The sequence below is a fragment of the Gobio gobio genome, assembly GCF_949357685.1.
Source record: "Gobio gobio genome assembly, chromosome: 6".
Classification (NCBI taxonomy): domain Eukaryota; kingdom Metazoa; phylum Chordata; class Actinopteri; order Cypriniformes; family Gobionidae; genus Gobio; species Gobio gobio.
The window spans coordinates 22,982,831-23,001,195 of record NC_137102.1 but is presented as its reverse complement, the minus strand read 5'-3'; the positions used below and the strand labels follow the sequence as shown (position 1 = coordinate 23,001,195).

At 36.9% G+C, this 18,365-nt stretch overlaps 1 protein-coding gene across 1 annotated transcript in view; it reads right to left on the bottom strand.

Annotated features, from left to right (window-relative positions):
• xpr1b (xenotropic and polytropic retrovirus receptor 1b) overlaps positions 1-18,365 on the bottom strand; it is a 43,673-nt gene that overhangs the window by 7,833 nt on the left and 17,475 nt on the right. The window contains exons 3-8 of the mRNA XM_079820001.1: positions 4,594-4,695; positions 3,190-3,410; positions 1,755-1,904; positions 1,529-1,612; positions 1,355-1,436; positions 949-1,154 (exon numbers count right to left, since the gene is read on the bottom strand). Coding sequence (XP_079676127.1) covers positions 949-1,154; positions 1,355-1,436; positions 1,529-1,612; positions 1,755-1,904; positions 3,190-3,410; positions 4,594-4,695 — 845 coding nt within the window. The remainder of the gene's footprint in view (positions 1-948; positions 1,155-1,354; positions 1,437-1,528; positions 1,613-1,754; positions 1,905-3,189; positions 3,411-4,593; positions 4,696-18,365) is intronic.

Sequence of the window (18,365 nt, the reverse complement as noted above, 5' to 3'; positions counted from 1 at the left end):
CCGCATCAAACGAAAATCACAAGACCATCTATTGATTGCTGCTTAGAAAACTGCATCACATTCAGTAACCTATGCAAATTATTGACGGAGTTTCATAAATCTTTTTATTTTACATAGATTTTAGCCTGGCAGAAAATTTGACAGAATATCTGCACTGCTAAATCTTTAGAATCATAAAGTAGCAGTGAAAATACTGCTTTAACCTTTTGAGGATTTTTATTTCTGTGCCCATGAGAGTACGGTACCACGTATGGGATTTAGAATGTTCAGTCATGTCACATAACTGCCAGATTGAAACTGTGCTTCCGTGCTTTGGCTGGCGCTGAGCCAGAGACGGACATGAGCTCAGCGCTTGTCATTCATAAACTATGCAGTGTTTTCAACCACAATGTTTATTTTAAGTTTCAGACTAACACATAACTAAATGATAAATGATGTCTATGGAAGCGCAATAACAAGCAAGTTTGTTAATATTTTGAATAAAAAAGGAAAATAAAAGCGATACATCGGTCTTACAGTGTTATTGTGGCTGCGGTGTGTAATGTGACAAGCATGATGCATCGCCATGGAAACAATAAGGGAAAACATTCTAAAAGAACATTCGCCTTAAAAGAACTCACTTTGGGGGGTCAGTTAGAATATTTTAAACTCACGCGTGAAAGGTTTAATGTGAGGAATAATAAAAAAAAAAAGTGTAAAGTTGAACAAAAAAAATGATTCGAAAATGTACAATGAAGCGATTTTTGTTTTATTTTATTAAGAATTGTATTTAACCACCTCTTTCCATTGCAGTACAAATTCATTACTTTAGAAATTAAGTACACTATAAAGACCATAACCATCCTAATAAATATTGTAATTTTAAAATGTAAAATTAAGTCTCCATTTGTCTTTAAAAATAACATTTACTGTATTGCTCAGAACGTCTATCACAAATTTCCAAGTTACCTCAAAGAGATGTTGGTGGGACAGGTTGTTGCGGGGGTTGAGCTCGAATATTAAGACGTGGTTCACGCCGGCCTGCCTCCAACCATATGTGTTGATGCCCAACAAGAAAAGGAATTCGATGAGCAGGAAACCACCCCGATAAATTCTTACCAGGGGCCACACATTCTTCTTGGCCTCAGGGTCTACTCGAAACAGTTCTGCCACACCTATAGATGTGCAAAACATGTAATTGTTAAAATAGCAAAAGTATTGAACCCTTGAGAAAGATTCAGAGCTCTGGGTTATATTGCTGCTGTTATACATCTTTGATGTGGTAAAGTAGAAAAGAAGCCTTTTGACTTCAGAGATGGGGGAAATTTGACCTGATAAAGTAACTAAAGGCAAACTATCATTAGAGGTTATATACCTGCGATGATGACTGTGACTGTTAAAGCGACGAAGACGCCACAGTAGAGTCCTACTCTAAAAGTGGTCCATGCTGGTGCAGGCTAAGATAAAGAGCACAGGATGGTGAGAGGTTTAGGGCCTTTTAACAGTACTAATGAAACCGTGTTCTAGTGAAGGTCACAGAGTGTCCTACCTGGGCTGCTCCCAGTGGAGGCACTCGGAGCCTCTTCATGGCTTTCTGTCGGTCCCCTCCATCCAGCTCTGCAGTAACAAGAGCCTGGGGATTTGAGAACATGCTGTTAGAATAACTAACCACTGTGCTAGTTTGATCAGGCAGTCAAAATTCAATTCTTCTTTAAAGCAGAGAGAGGTGAAGTATTTTATGTTTAAGTGGAAGGAGTCATTTGACTGCGAAGTACCTCAGTTTCAGAGATGAGCTGAGTGATCTTCTTACAGGTGTAAAAAGGAGCCACTTCAACATGGGCCACACGCCAATCAGCGCCTCGAGTTGTCTCAAAGATCTTGTCATGCTTCTTTAAAATCTTCCGAAAACCTGTGAAGTTTAGATTCTGACAGGGAGAAATAATTACAACTTTAAATGAGATTGATTTAAAAGTTAAAGGACATCTAAAAATGTATAGAAATCAGAAAAAATAAAATAATAATTACTTAAAAAATATCGCTGGGTATTGAAACATATTTCACGATTCGATTCCTATTCACAAGCTTTTGATTCAATTCGATTCGACTCTGATTCAATATCGATTAATTTGGATATTTATCAGAAACAATGCATGGCAAATTTTCTGGAGGAAAAAAATCTCTCAACTAATGATGTAAACTATACACAGGTGTCAGTTGGTTCTACATTACTGTAATATTGAAATACTGTATATATTAATACTGTAATATTAAAATGAAATTTGTATACAAACACTTAAATTACACTCAAGGATATTTTAATATAATAAAGTTATAATACTAACTTTACAAATTACATGTTTATATTTCAAAAATAATTTGACTAGAAATATGATTATTTAAATAGTGGCTGTCATAAAAAAACTGATATATTCAAACTTGCAGTAAATATTGAAGAACATTTAAAAATATAATGAATAATGTAATGTGGTGCATATTTATCAAAATGTGCCTAGAGTTCATTTTTCTAGCTCACTAACGAGTTTATGGTCACAGAATGTTTTTTCTGAGGTAAATGTGATGTTATGCGACACATTGTTTACAAGCTGTTTTACTGACGTCTTTACGCGGTTGTAACACTGATTGAGTGATTACACATGACGTGATACGGATTTCGGTAAATTGCACTGTATCTTTTAACATACCTTCAGATGTTGATTAATGTTTATTTTGCACTGTGACTGGTATTAAAGCGGATGAGTTCACGTGCGCTCCGTGCTGCCGTTTCTCTAGAGGCGCTACTGCGATATGTCACGCCACATTAAACAGCGCCAAAACAGTATTTATTTTTTGAATTTTGTAATTCAATTTATATAATTTGAAATCCGAGACATTGTTTCATATCAAAAGTAACAAAGATTATTGCGATTTATTGGATGGGAGGTGTGCCACAATGTTCCATTCATTCATCAACTGAAAACAGGACAGACTAATCTTGCGATTTAAGAATCGATTTCGGTTCATAAAAAATGAGAATCGATTAAAATTGAGATATCAATATTTTTGACCCAGTTTTATTAAAAAAAGCTACAACTGATCAAGTTATAATGTGCATAAATGTGCAGAAGAATCAATCTAGTCCATTATATCAAACGTCATGACAATATTCAATCCTCGAAAACATTCAAAACATCATTTTGTGTGCTTTCAGACCTGGTAGTTCTGCAGCAGGATAAGGCTGAGGTAGAACTCGCTGAAGGCCAGCTGCAGGTCTTTGATATTGCGATGTTTGCAGCGCTCCTGCTGCGACAGGTGGAAGACAGTGCGACGGCGACGCAGACCCGTGGCTCGGCTGCTCTCGCGCTGCGCGTCCAGAGACGACTGCAGCTCATTCTGTAGCGTGGCGAAACGCCTCTGTGCTTCGGCAAGCTTCTCTGTATCAAAAAAGAAGGGAAACATCATCAGTATGTAATGAAGCTGGATGGAAGGATGAACTAAGGTCAGCAAACACAAAATTGCAAATTAATGATAACCAATCTACTTTCCTGGCCTTATCAATTTTATTTTAGGCAATTCCTCCCTCCTCCATACCCTTCTACCACCTCATTCTGGCAAGTAAATCCCACTTTTCAAGATCAGATCCCAAAGAATAAAATCAAATGACTATCCACATTTTCTCCTCATCGTATGTCATTTTTTACTCAGAAATGTGTTACTTGTGCGACCTTATCGACATTTGTGTTTTTTAATAATTTTTAATCCCAGGACCATTTAACTATAAAATGATGCAGACTTTTTTTGTTAATAGGCTTTCATTCTGTTAGCAAGGCTTCAAAATTAAAATTTTTACTATTTTACCAGATGGTGCCATTTTCTCAGGTTTGGCCTATAAAGCAAATACTCACTTTATTCAGTATTATAGAGCCAAATGGATAAATTATGTGTTGGTGTCTAATGGGGAAAATTTGGTACTGCACCCAAACAAAATGAAATACTGAAAGCTCATTTTTTGATACATCAACCTCAAATTTGGAACACAACTTATTTAGATTTATGGCTTTGGTTTTACAACAGTTTTAGAGTTCAACACGTTTCATAAAATTTATATTTTATATAAAATAAATGTTCATAAACAATTTACATCAAATTGAACCTCTATAACTTTGTTTCACTTTTCTTTTTTTACTTCAACAAAAATGCCAAAAGGGTCTAAAATGAGACCAAACTTGAGTCTGTGCTCCCAAGCCTCACATTTTATGACAGTTTTTGGACTTTTTTTCCTCTATGTGTAACTTTTTTTAATTGACGCACAAAACTAAAATTGTAACCCAACATACAACTGGACAAGAACGAGTAAGATAACAGTGTGAGTGAGAGAAAGAGAAAGCAGGTGGTTATTTATAGGGATATAATAAAATAACAAGGTTTAATAACCTGGTTTAATGACAGTCCTGCCCTTGGATCAGAAGCTTTATTGTCTGTTTTCGAAAAGTTAAATCTCTGTGTGATGGATAATCTGTTAACTGTAAATACTAATGACAAAAAATGGAAACAACAGGGAGCAGACACAAACTGTGAGCTTTACCTCAAACAAGTCTAGTGTTTACACATAGTTACCTGAATAGAAAGTGTTGATTTTGGCCAGCTCCTTTTCACATGTTTGGAAGAACTTCTCCTCAAACTTGGCATAGTATCTCTTGACAGTGTCTTCATCTGTGACTAAAAGCAAGAAGAAAATGTGAAAAAGTAATTCAGGAAAACAAATAAAAAGAAGGGAGAGAGATAGCAAGGAATATACTGAACATAAGGAAAGAAGAAACCCGTGGAAAACTTTGTTTTGTCTCACAGCACAAAGGCCTGAGGTTGTGTATATTTGAGAAAAGGAGAAAACAAGCAGAGAAGCTCTTCCTGCAAAGCAGTACATCAGATTCACAAGCCATTACAAGCATTTAGAGAAGATTCAAATTAACCTTTTTGCAAGTGAAACCTGATTAAAATAAGGGACAAAAACAGCATTAAATCAAGTCATCACCAAGGTTGTAAACATTGGATTAGACCCTTTTGAGGCTGTAAACACCAACAAGAATCAATTCATCTTGTTGAATTAACGGGACATAAGTCTCTTATGTTTACCAAAGCTGCATTTATTTATTTACAGTAAAACAGTAACATTGTGAAATATATTACAAATTAAAATAACTTTTCTATTTTAATCCCTTTTAAAATGTAAATTCAGCTAAGCTTCATTTTTAGCTGTGAGGGTGAGTAAATGACAGAATTTTCATTTTTGGGTGAACCATCACTTTATGGAATCCCTGTATAATTATTCTGCGTCATGTCTTTCCAAGATCCTTAGTCTGAGAACCAAGAGTCAAGGCTAATTAAGTCAATGTGGTCTTAAATCACAATAATCATAACAGTTCATGGGTCATGACTTCAAGCATTTACAGTTAGAGGGCATGTGAAGTTTCTGTTGACTGTAAATACTTTTGACACCATAGAGACGTAAGAGCATGATATTCCTCTCCGAGGGATAAAAAACAGAGCACAATGACACGAAGTCTGGCTGATACTGTCCAGACGGACAGACAATGAATCATTATCTCAGGACTCTCTCAGACTTGACTCATGACTCATGGCTTGAAATACCTAAACTGAGAGCACTGCCTCTTAAATTGTGAGTTTCACACTAGCCAAGTTTCCATGCAGTTCGCCGTTTTATCATCGACAAAGTGAATATGCGTAAAAATAAAAATGATCAAATTTGCTTGCGCCAGCCGCTTTTCATCCAATTGGCCTTTTGAAGGTAAAATGGAGTGCATAATGATGTCATCCCTAAAGAAAATGCAGAGTAATGAGACAATTGAAATATGCCAGTTTACTGCTTACAATTTTTCACAAATAATAGGCCTATTCTTAAATTAGGAAATATTAGGAAATATCAGAAGAGCAAGGCAAAGTGGGACAGCTTGTCTGACAGGACTGCAAGCAACCACCTTTATGTGACGAAGCCCTTGGCAGCAAATTTTTCCTCTATGCAAAATTTTGGGTCCATAATAGGGGTGTGCCATATCATACCGTCCACGATAACACCGGTATAAATATTTTAAAAAGCGTCATATCGCGATATCAATGATTTGTCTGAGAGTAAGAGCAGCATGCCAGCCTTCGATGACAATTTAGTACATAAAAAGGGAGCTACTTCAATAGTATGGAAGTGGTTTGGTTACAAGGGGACAGACCTCGAACAAAGGAGGTAAAGAACCGGCCGACGCGAAGCGCTTATGCCATGATAATTTGCCAACATTGACAACTTAAAGCTGTTATTGATGTTTGCAGCGCAATGTTTGACCGGAAGAGTAAAGCTGGCGGTTATTACGGCTCGTGAGATCTAGCATTCTGCCCACTCTCAATCAGACACATAGATAAAGTAGTCCATAAGATTTCATTTATTTGAATAAACAAATTTTATTTGAATTATCGAGAGAGAGAGAGAGAGAGAGAGAGAGAGATTCGTACCTGCTTCTGTTCAGCGTCTCTCTTAACAACGAAGATTTGCGTTTATTATTTAAAAATAGCGATGTAACCCCATCGTCGCTGAGAAATATGATGTAGTGATCCAGTAGCGAAGCTATTTTATGACTAAAAGTCACAGGCGGCGTTGATAAGTGTCTGTGCTCATGAATGTTTGTGTGTTTGCGCAGCGCGATCTCCACGCATTAGTCTCCAAATAAAAAACATTGAAATATGGCAATTCTGATATGTTCATATAGCTTACTCAAAACAGACGGGGCAAACTATCGCAGACAAGTTAGCTTACCGTCTTTAGGTGATATGACATGTTTGTCATCGAGCTGTTATATGCAAACTGTTGCTTGCAAAATGTGCATGCGACTTTTTTCCCATTTTCAATTTTTTAAAAATGCTGCCACACTGCCGATGTCTTTGTTGACATGGTAGAAGAGGACTGACTAGGAAAACGCTCTCACAATTAAATAAATAAAATACAGCAAAGTAGCCTACTTCAATCATGACTTCAATCTGTCTTCTCCAGTGGGTTGGGCTAATCCAAAAGAAGTGAAAACAAGGGGGGTTTTCTGAAGATAGACTGTTACCTGTGAAACAGGGGTGCTCTGAAAACACCCCATTAGCAATTAGTGCTTTCCACCTGATGAAATGAAAGCGGCAAAACTGATGAAATGAACGTGGCAAAAAAAAGAAAGAAATCGACCAATCAGAATTTTGGTCGAGCCAGAACGTATCGACTAACAATCGACTGGGAGATTACAGCCCTACAAAACTTTATTATATTATTAAATTGTATGTATTTAATAATTTTTATTAACAATTGACATGCTTTTTTTTGTACTTTGTTAAATAGACCATTTTGATCAATACTTGATCACAGGGGTTAAAGAAAAAAAAATCCTGCGCCTTTTTCTGGCGGTGGACAAATATGGTTATTTGGCAAACAAAAGAAAAAACAACAGTATATGAAAATGATTTACCTTGAAACTAACTAGTAATGTATCTGCCATTGCATTGGCAGGCTCAGACTACAGATTATGGTGGGCTATTTGAAACAGCAATACCAAGACAGGTTAAGCAGTACAATATGGTACAAACACATGTAACATTTAGGATGCTTTTAATATCAAGTTTTGTTGGTTATCTTTGTCCTTGACAGGGTACAAGATTACCTACAATCTAAAACCTAATTTTAGGAAATTAATATAAAATAGGAAATGTACGAAGACAGTTTACTACAGAAAGCTACAGTTAAGTTTAATTAACAACAAAAACATTAAAGTGCTCCAAGAACTGGCAACTTACATAATGGGGAATACAAAACAGAAAATAAAACAAAAACATTAAAGTGATACGTCAGCTGTGGTTGTTGCTCCCTGTAATCCTGTTGTGTTGGAGAGCGTGGACAGCTGTTCTATGACTGGGGTCTAATTCGTGACGTGGTAACACTTTTTTACCGCGAGATGCATAAATTAGCTTTCTCGAGCACAACATGCAGAAGCAAGCACCTGGTTCTTTTAATTTCTCACACCAGCTACCAAAAGGCTTGCTGTCTCGGCCTATTTCTTTAATCCACGCCCAGCGGCATTTTAAGCCCTTTATCAATTAGGACGTCTTATCCAGGCTCCATAAATTTACCTTCCTGCCGACTATATTCGCTCGCTATTCTCCAACGTGACGTCTCCACTCCGGTATCTTAGTTGAATTCGGTTACGGCGAGTGTTGCCAGATTGGGTCAACGATTTCTAGACGGTTTAAAAGTTACAGATGTCCTGATCAGTGTTCACATGACGATGGACAGGAGTCATAGTCCCATGTTCGATTTCAATACAAGCCATTCAACTGTGCTCTCAGAGTTGGTTATATTTATAAAGAGCCTTCGAGTTATCCTCCACCACAGGTGTAATCCACATTGGATCACTCTCCCACTCTTTACTGTAGATACAACTTACTGTATTTATGCCACTTTAGCATAGCGACCACTTGAATATACAGCTACAAGTTATCGCGCTAAAAACCTGTCAGTCATGAATGAGCACGTCTGCCTGCTGATCGCTGATTTCATGCAAACTTGAGTTTTGTTTATTAACCAATAACCAATCATAATTAGACTATCAAATTTAGATTTTTCAAAACTGCCGAACCGACCTCAAACCAGCCCAAGCCCATTTTTTACCCACATAATCAAATTCAAAACCCGCCCAATCTGACAACACTGGTTACGGCTGGATCTTTACCAAGACCCGTTCCATTATACTTCTGATTGGTTAGTATGAAAGCTGTGTTCCTCTCAAACCATTGGTAGACGAACTCATGAACTAAAACGTGATATCAAAAGGTTTTTTTTTTTTTAATGCATTTTTTTCCCGCAGCCAAACGGAGATCCGGCACAGTGCCGGAAAACTTTAAGCCATATTCAGGAATGGGTGCATTTGTATTATTTTTCTGATTACATTTTATTACATTGTAGATTGAATAGAATGCTTGGCAATAGGTCTGTTTTACCGTTTTAAAAGAAGCGATTTGGCACCTGTATCGTAAAAAACCCAAACGATACCAAACCCTACTTATCAATAGTAATACAATTATTTTATCAGGGTTCTTGCAGGTTTCATAAAGTCAAATTTAAGACCTTTTTAAGACATTTTAAGACCATAAAGATTGAAATTTAAGACCTATACGACGCATTACCAAAATTATTTAAATCAAAGAAATAATAAAAAAAGCAATAAAGCAATGACATTAGTAACCCTCCACAGCCAACAACGTGCCAAATGCCCAAAAACTTAGGCCCAAAATGAAAATAGACTAAAAAAAACTTGCCCTCAAATAGAATAGATTACAAAACAGCATATTAATAGCCAAATAGAGATTGAACAGGGGATGCACTAAGGAGATGGGATAAACTAGGGATGCACGATTTGGGAAAGATATCTAATTGCGATTATTCTGGTTAAAATGCAAATGTTTTTTTTGTTTTTTTACAAATGAAAAGTGTATGCATATAACATTTTATATATTAATGTTTATATTATATTAACAAGACTAATAATAATGATTATATTCAATAAATACAAATATTCAACAAAATTAGAAATACTACTATTACAATAACATTTTAATTATTAAAAAAATAAAAATAGACTATTTAAGAATAAATATAACAATATAATAATAATACTAATAAAATAACATTTATATTTTACAGAAAACTTATTTTACAAAAAAAAACCTGCTGGGTTACCTGTTAATATGCAGACAGCCTATGACTAAAAACCATTAGAAAGGTCTAAAGGTTTATTGTAAAAAATAAAATAAAAAAATAAAGAAATTCTGTGCTTTTTATCTGTGATATAAATTTCTTAAAGTCTATGTACTTAATATGAAATATGAGCCTCTTATGCATCCACTGTGGGGGAAAAACTGTACATTGGAGAAAAACATATGGGTTGTCATTTAAATTTATTTAGAGAGAAGTATTATTTTTCATATTTGTTACCCAAACTTTCATTCATACTGTAAGCCAGAGGGCGCCCTCGAGCAGAAACTCCACATTAGCCTCAGAGAAGTAATCCTTAGCCCTAATGTGAAGCTAGCGATGTAGGATAAACTGAAGATAGAAACGCTTTGACTGATGAAACGAAGACAATAAACACGACTGCATCAAGCTATGGTGTATTGGAGTTCTTCAAGCCTTCACTATTGTCATAATTATAAGGTATGCAGTGCTGATTGAGTGCAGACTATCACTGTTTAGAATAATATAAAACAATGCATGTCTGCCTCATTCTGTCCAGAAAAAATACAACGTTATTAAATGTAGACGTATTTTGCGGGCAGGTAATTGCATTTATCACGGGATTTGTAGTTTTATCACCGAATACGTGTACCAACACCCCCAGAAAGAACTACTACACACCGAACGAACGCTCTGGGGGCGGCGCAGCAAACACTCTAGAGCTCCGCTTTCGCGATTCGATACTTTTTTGCTACAGTGTAACGTTAATAACTTTCTGCAGCCAGCATTTCTGGAAATGAACGAGGATAACACTTTTTTTAAGACCTAACTAAATTAAATTTAAGACCTCGGGTGAAAATCTGGCCGTTTTTAAGACATTTTAAGGCCTTAAATTTAAAAAATAAAATTTTAGACATTTTAAGACTTTTTAAGACCCCGCGGGAACCCTGTTTTATATACAATCTAATAATATGAATATAATATATTTAATGCACCTTTGAATATTACAGAGAAACAGTGCTTAAATGGGAACGCTGCATTGGCTAATTATGTCATGTAACCATATTTATTTGCGTTAAAGCCCTTTTCTTGACAAAAAGGGTTTCCAAACTAGTTTTCCACTACATTTGAAGGATCGACATAGAAGTCAAACGAAGAAAAAAAAGAAAATATTTTTGACATTTAATCGATAATTACCATTTCTATCAGCCATATCGGTAAACATTTTGATACACTAAACTTTTTTCCACACAAAAAAAAAAATCACTGGATGGAAACATGGCTACTGGGGTACAGATGCATTTTAAACATAACTCTTAAAACAAGGAGGCCAACGATGAGAAAACCAGGAGTGAGCTCACAATGTGTGTAGAATCCACAATGAGAGGTGAGGAGGGAGAGGGAGGTTTACTTTACACACAATATTACTCATATTTCATCTGCCAAAGCTCAAGTACTGTGGTCTGTATGTTTGAAAAACACCATAATCTGACAAAACTAAAACAACGTGACTCCCAGCTGTGGTTCTTGAAACACTACACTCACAAAACAGCCCATAATCCCACACTTTTAAAAACAAACACTTTGACTGACAGGAGTCTATAAAGCTTCATATATTAGCTACATTTTGTTTCAATCTGCCCAGATTCATTGATGTGCAAGTTCTATTAGGTAGATAAGATTTATAAGGAACCGCTTCCTTGATCAAAGTACTAAACCATAGCGGTCACCAACAGAGTGTTCAAAAATTTATCTGAGCAGGCAGTTGACTTATCACATGACACTTATCAGTTACTATAAAACCCTCAAGTAATCATGTAAAGAAATCTTTTGGGTTATGATGGTTCAGTGAGTTCAACACTTTGAACTGAAAGTGTTAAGAAGATTCTGGGTTATTCTCATGACAAACTGTTTGATTTGATCCGATCCTGTGTTAATACTGGATTACTCCAGCTCTACAGCAGGGAGTCCCTCTCTGTACTGGTTTAGGTAACCCTCCCTAGTGAGACCTTCAGCTGGGTCATTGTGTCTGGCCTGCTATGCAAACACACAGCTCAGTTTCATATCAGCTCGGCAGGGATTAACATACACAGCTCTCTCTTTTAGCTGGAGTTCCTGGGAGAGAAAATAAACTACAGTGTCTCTGTACTTGAGAATTTTTTAACTGAAATCTTCCAGGGAATGCATGACCTTGGAGAAGGACCCTCTGTGATTATTTAAACCTATAACACACAACAGTTCTGGGGCCTCATTTATAAAACTTTCCATAGATTTCATCCTAAAAGTTTTCAGATTTATAAAACCATGTGTATGACAGAACCTCCCTTCATAAAACCCAGTCAGCGGAAGATTGTGCCTATGCATATCCACCCTGAAATAACCATATATGGAGCTTCCGATGGCAAGTTTTACTATGCATAACATCTGTATAAAATTTGCATATATGCATCCACGTGATACCATGTTTAAAGGAACACTCCACTTTTTTTGAAGATAGGCTCATTTTACAAGTCCCCTAGAGTTAAATAGTTGAGTTTTACGGTTTTTGAATCCATTCAGCCGATATTTGTATCTGGCGGTAGCACTTTTAGCATAGCTTAGCATACATCATTGATTCTAATCAGTCCATTAGCATCTCATTCAAAAAATGACCAAAGACACTTTCAATATTTTTCCTATTTAAAGCTTGACTCTTCTACAGTTACATCGTGTGCTAAGACCAACTGAAAATGAAAAGTTGTGATTTTCTACACCTATATGGCTAGGAACTACGTTCTCATTCCTGCGTAATAGTCGCGGATCTTCGTGGCCGTACCATGGCTGCAGCGGCGCAATGATTCGTGGTATTCTGTGAAAGATGGTGGTAGTATACACCTTCGACTTACTATCACAGCCCTTTACAACACACAGAACCATGGCTAATCACAGGTAAATCCACAACATAATTTGTCGGCTGCAAGCCTGAAACTCTCTCTGCAACGACACAAACTTAGTGCCGGTCACATTGAAAGTTACCTAGATAGGGGCTACTTTCAGGCGCTGTAATATCATTGTGCTGCTGCAGCCATGGTACTGCCGCGAAGATCCGCGACTATTACGCAGGAATGAGAAAGTAGTTCCTAGCCATATAGGTGTAGAAAATCGCAACTTTTCATTTTCAGTTGGTCTTAGCACACAATGTAACTGTAGAAGATCAAGTTTTAAATAGGAAAAATATTGAAAGTGTCTTTGGTCATTTTTTGAATGAGATGCTAATGGACTAATTAGAATCAATGATGTATGCTAAGCTATGCTAAAAGTGCTACCGCCAGATACAAAGATCGGCTGAATGGATTCAAAAACGGTAAAACTCAACTATTTAACTCTAGGGGACTTGTAAAATGAGCCTATTTTCAAAAAAAGTGAAGTGTTCCTTTAATGATAAAAGACATTAGTAAAATATGATATACAGATGTACCGTCACACTAGCCTAGAAATAAGTAAACAAAGAAGCTGACGAACAGAGGTCTTTCGAAACGGCTTTGGCCGCGACTCTGGAAAACTTGCTGTTAAGCTTTTCTTTGAGAAAAGAACAAAGAATGGCACTGAAGTCATTCTTAAGAAAGGCAGATGTGTTGGAGTTTTGCCGACCGGATACGGCGAAAGTTAATCTATCAACTAGCTCTGCTTCACCTTCATTGCTCTGGTTGGTTGTAGCACTATCCTATTGCGTGCAGAGGGAATTTGAAAGAACCGTTTATCCTGCCCCTCGGATTGAGCCCTGCCAATGGTGTTCTCCCACCATTGACTTGTGACTTGTCAGGCTACCGTCACACTACATTGCTAAAAATCATTCAGTAGCCTATCCTTGCCTTGTGTTTGAATGAATAAATCAAAATAGTATACAATACACTTCAGAAAAAGTTTTGCTGAATCTCAATCTTGCCCTCCCAAAACGACCGCCCGCCCCCCTGAATGAATGACGTGTGAATATTCACACAAAATTATTTCAAAATGCCTGTCTTGTTGAGTATCATCATAAACATAGTCAGTCGGTCAAATATTACTGGCCGATAACCGCATCTGCTTCGAATCGATCAGCCAATTATTTCGTCATTCCAGGTCTGTGATTAAACTCACACAAAACTAGCTAAAACAAGGGCTGCCACTAGGGCTGTATCTCACCAACAATGTCACGATACCATACGCATCTGGATACTGAAGTCACGATACGATACGTATCACGATATGGATCAATTTGGAATTAAATTTTTTATGAGCAGATTTTAGTAACAGAAATATCTGTTTATTGAATAAACAGTGTTATAACTATTTTGTTTTTGTCATAAAAAAAAAACTGAGTTAAATGAAATAAATACATTTTCACAAAAAAAACTTTGGAAAGGCTTGGTTCTATATTGGTTATTTTAGATATATCAGGTACAATACATGGCAAATTTTGGAATGTAAAACAAAACTTGCGATAAATCTAAAATCTAAAACAAATTTGGGAAAACAAATCTCTTAGTTAATGCTGTAAACTATGGGAGTCAGTTTTACTATAATATTAAAGGTACAAATGAACTAATTTGTACAGACACTTAAATTACATTGTTTTTTATAATAATAAAGTTATTATATTAACTTTACAAATTAGATAATCATACACATTTTTTTAAATATAAACATTTAAATGGTGGCGGTCATAAAAACTTGCCAGATTAATTTAAACATGCATTAAATATTGAAGATAATTAAAAATTACAATGAATATGGAATATGGTGCATATATTTAGTAAAATGCTCCTCTCTAGAGTCCATTTTTCTGGCTGACTGATGAGTTTATGGACACTGGATATGTTTTTTTTCCAGAGGTAATTGTGAAGTTACAAGACATTGATTACAAGCTGTTTTACTGACACCTTTCCGCTTTTGAAACCCTGATTGAGCGATTCCATGTAACATGATACGGGTTTCGGTAAGTTGTACTGTATCTTTTAACACTTTCAGATGTTCATTCATGTTTATTTTGCTTCTCTAGAGCTGAGCTGCACCAAAGTGATCTCACGCCACAGCGCCAAAACGGTATTTATGTTTTTGAATTTTGTCATAAAATGGACGTAATTTGAAATCTGAGACTTTGTTTTATATCAGTAGCAACAAAGCACAAAGAGTACTGCTATTTAATGGATGTGAGGCGCGCTGCAATGTTCCGTTCATTCATTAACTGAAAACCTCTTCTCCATTTTGAATGTCTTGCACTGCTGCTTGCGTCGCGTTAATGACATTCAAAAGCACACAGTATCGATACGGCAGCTGCTGTATCGATACGCGCATTGTCAGGAGTTCATGACGATGTATCGTTGTATCGATATTCTGAGCACAGCCCGAGCTACCACACACCTAATCAATAAAATTGATAATACAAGTCATTGACAACTAATGTCACTATTTATTAGTTGGGCGTATGCGCGGTGCATGGCGAACCTTATTCAATTACATAACTTTACAGTAATGAAAAATGCCTTTCTACGATAGAGTGCAGATGGAGAGCAACAGTGAAAGTGTTGAAAAATTCTACTTGCAATGCCAGTACTGATATTTTTAGTAACTAATGGGATTATACAAAGTATTTGTGTACTAGAATTAAATCTCCATTAAGAAATCCAGAGACTATGATCTCACTCTGAACACTGAAGTACTGACAAATCAAGACGGTCATAATCACTCACGTAACTGTACGCAAAACACTTCAAATGAGAGGTTTATGACTTCAAACACCTGCACTATCAGCCCTTTCTGATATCCGTCATCAAAAAAAAATCAGCATCTTATTAACGAAAAACCCTGGTCATGCAACTTCCCCTCTAAAATCATAGCTTTACTTAAACAATCCCATTAACTGCACTTATCACCACCCAGAAAAACCACAAACTTTAAAAGAAGATTATAGTTATTTCTAGATAATCACAACTACCATCATCCCACAGCTTAGAAAAACACTCAGTATGCAGGTTTATGGCTCTCTGGGAGCTTTAGCACTGTTGTAGGAAAAATGAGCATCTGGACACGTGTTTGTGTGTGTGTATGTGTGTGTGTTGTAACCTTTGGATGTAAATCACTGCTTATCTGAGCGCTAGAACAGTCCTCCATAAGTTTTCCATCAGCTGTGGGCCTTACACTGAGCCCCAGGAACTAATAGATAGCATGACATTAACCGTGACAAAGGTTTTCTCTATCACCCATATTCTGACAAAGCAATTCAATTACACACTGTGCCAAGAACTAATATACTTCACATTTCACTTGTATTAGGTAACAAGAAGTCACAGGAGAAGAAGAGAGACAGTATTTTCGTGCTTTTTAAGAATGGCGCTTTTATGCGTGAAGTTTTGCGCGTCGATGTGCACTAGGGGTCGACCGATATGCGTTTTTCAGGACCGATGCCGATACCGATTATTACAGATCAAGTAGACCGATAACTGATATTTTGAACAGATATATGTGTCTAGTGTAAAAATTTGAATTTATGTCAAAATTAAGAATAAAAAGGCCTCTGACAAAGACTCCCTTTAAATTATTTTACCATATCTTTAATTGGAAGAACTGTTAATATTAACAATTATTTTCTATAATTCTACATAGCCTAAAAAGGTGACTATTGCACATTAATGGATTAAATTAAAAAAGCACACACACACACACACACACACACACACACACACGTATGTATGTATGTATGTGTGTGTCATTTAATAATGATGTTGTAATATGCTATATTTAGCATTTTATTTGCTTTATTTATACCCAAAATCGCATGAAAATCACACAACCCGTAGTCTAATTGTGTGTTTATTGATTATCTTTATTTTTTATGTGTAGAAACTTTTGTTTATCACGGAGCTAAAAAAAACAGGATGTGTACAGGACAGCCAGAAACGTGCCATGTGAGATGATTGACAGCTATTCCGAATGAGAGAGCGCGGAGATCACTGACGCAAATCATCTAAACGCTCTTAGCTCATCAGATCGCATAATTCAGTGAGAAATGGTAGAAATATTTTGCAATCACGTGAGAACAAAGCAAAATTTCTCCAAATATGCACAATTTTTGAGTACAAGCCCTAATGGACGCTGTTCAGTGAAGCTATGTTAACACAAATAACCCGCAGCGGCAGCAGACGTGAGAGTGAATTCATTCGTGTTGATAATCTATTCACAATATAACGTTAAGATGGCCGAATTGCGAGCAGCTAAACTAGGTTTGTTACACTAGCACCGATGTGAGGCTATTTTCAACTCTCATGCTGTTGTTCCAAGTAGCTAAACTCCGTTAAAGCTATCACTGCAATGACGGACATTGACTGGGAATTCACAGTATAACTGGAAACGGGGTTGCTTGTCATTAAATAGATTATATTGAGGTGTTTTGCAACTTCCGTGTAGTGATCTCCGTGCATATGGAATTCTGGCCGTTTGTTGTGGTAACGGAGAGGAGCGATGGTATCGTTAACGGAGTCCCAGTTATCATCAAGAAGAGACTAATGTTACGTGGAAACAGCGATCTCTTCAAAAGGGATTTGAAGTATCTGATTGAAGATGGAGACGATCGTTAACTCATGTATCACTACAAGTTGATAGTGATCACAGCTGCCTTACCTTTGCGTGATCACTGTGCAGCTCCTGTTAGTAAGTGCTTTCAGTGTGAGAGCGCAACATTTTCAGTGCCTTCAGCCTTCTACGTTGATTGGCCGGACTCGTGACTCCCAACAAATCAGATGGGTGATGGGCGGGCATTAGTCTAGGTCACAGAGCGGTGCGCTCTGACAGAGGTGGCTGGATCAGAGCCAGATCGCGTGCATTTCAAAATGAAATTATTTTATCGGCACATCGGTGTTGAAAATGACGGATACCGATAACCATAAAAATGCTCAATATCGGCGCCGATAATCGGCCACGCTGATAATCGGTCGACCCCTAGTGTGCACACTCACATTGGTGCCCTTTGTTTAGTCACGAGGCATTAAACGCCGGCGATAAACGCGTGCGAAAATCGTTCCGGTGTGAACAGGCCTTTACACTGACTTCAGTTCAGGATTTCGTAATTTCCAGTTATTGGCATTAAGACGGGATGGAAGAAGCGCAGTTATTCACATTCCCCCATTTTGACTGTATTACTGACAAATGCCTTGGTAATAAAGACTTAACTTAAAGAAGTTACAATGTACAGTTTTATTTTAAATTTGCTGGGCTCCAGATTAACATTTGAGGGCAGCATTATCATTCATAATGTTTAAAGGTGAACTATGTAGGATTTTTGCAGTAAAATATCCAGAAAGCACTAGGCCAGTGTTATATATTTTGTTCAGTTGAGTACTTAGAATGTCCCAAATGTGAGAAATTGCTATTTTAACCAAGGAACCGGGACGTGTGAGCTATGCGTGTGAGGGAGTCGCCTGTCGATTGAGTCATATCTGCGTCACCCTCGGTTTCCGGTTTTATTCAGTGAAACACTTTACTCTCACAGCAGTGTGAACAAGTGTCATAGCAGCCGCCGAGCGAACGTCATAACTTCCTTTTCAACACACTCAGATATATCTAATACGATAAACAGAGTTGCGTTACCTCATACTCATGACTGGAA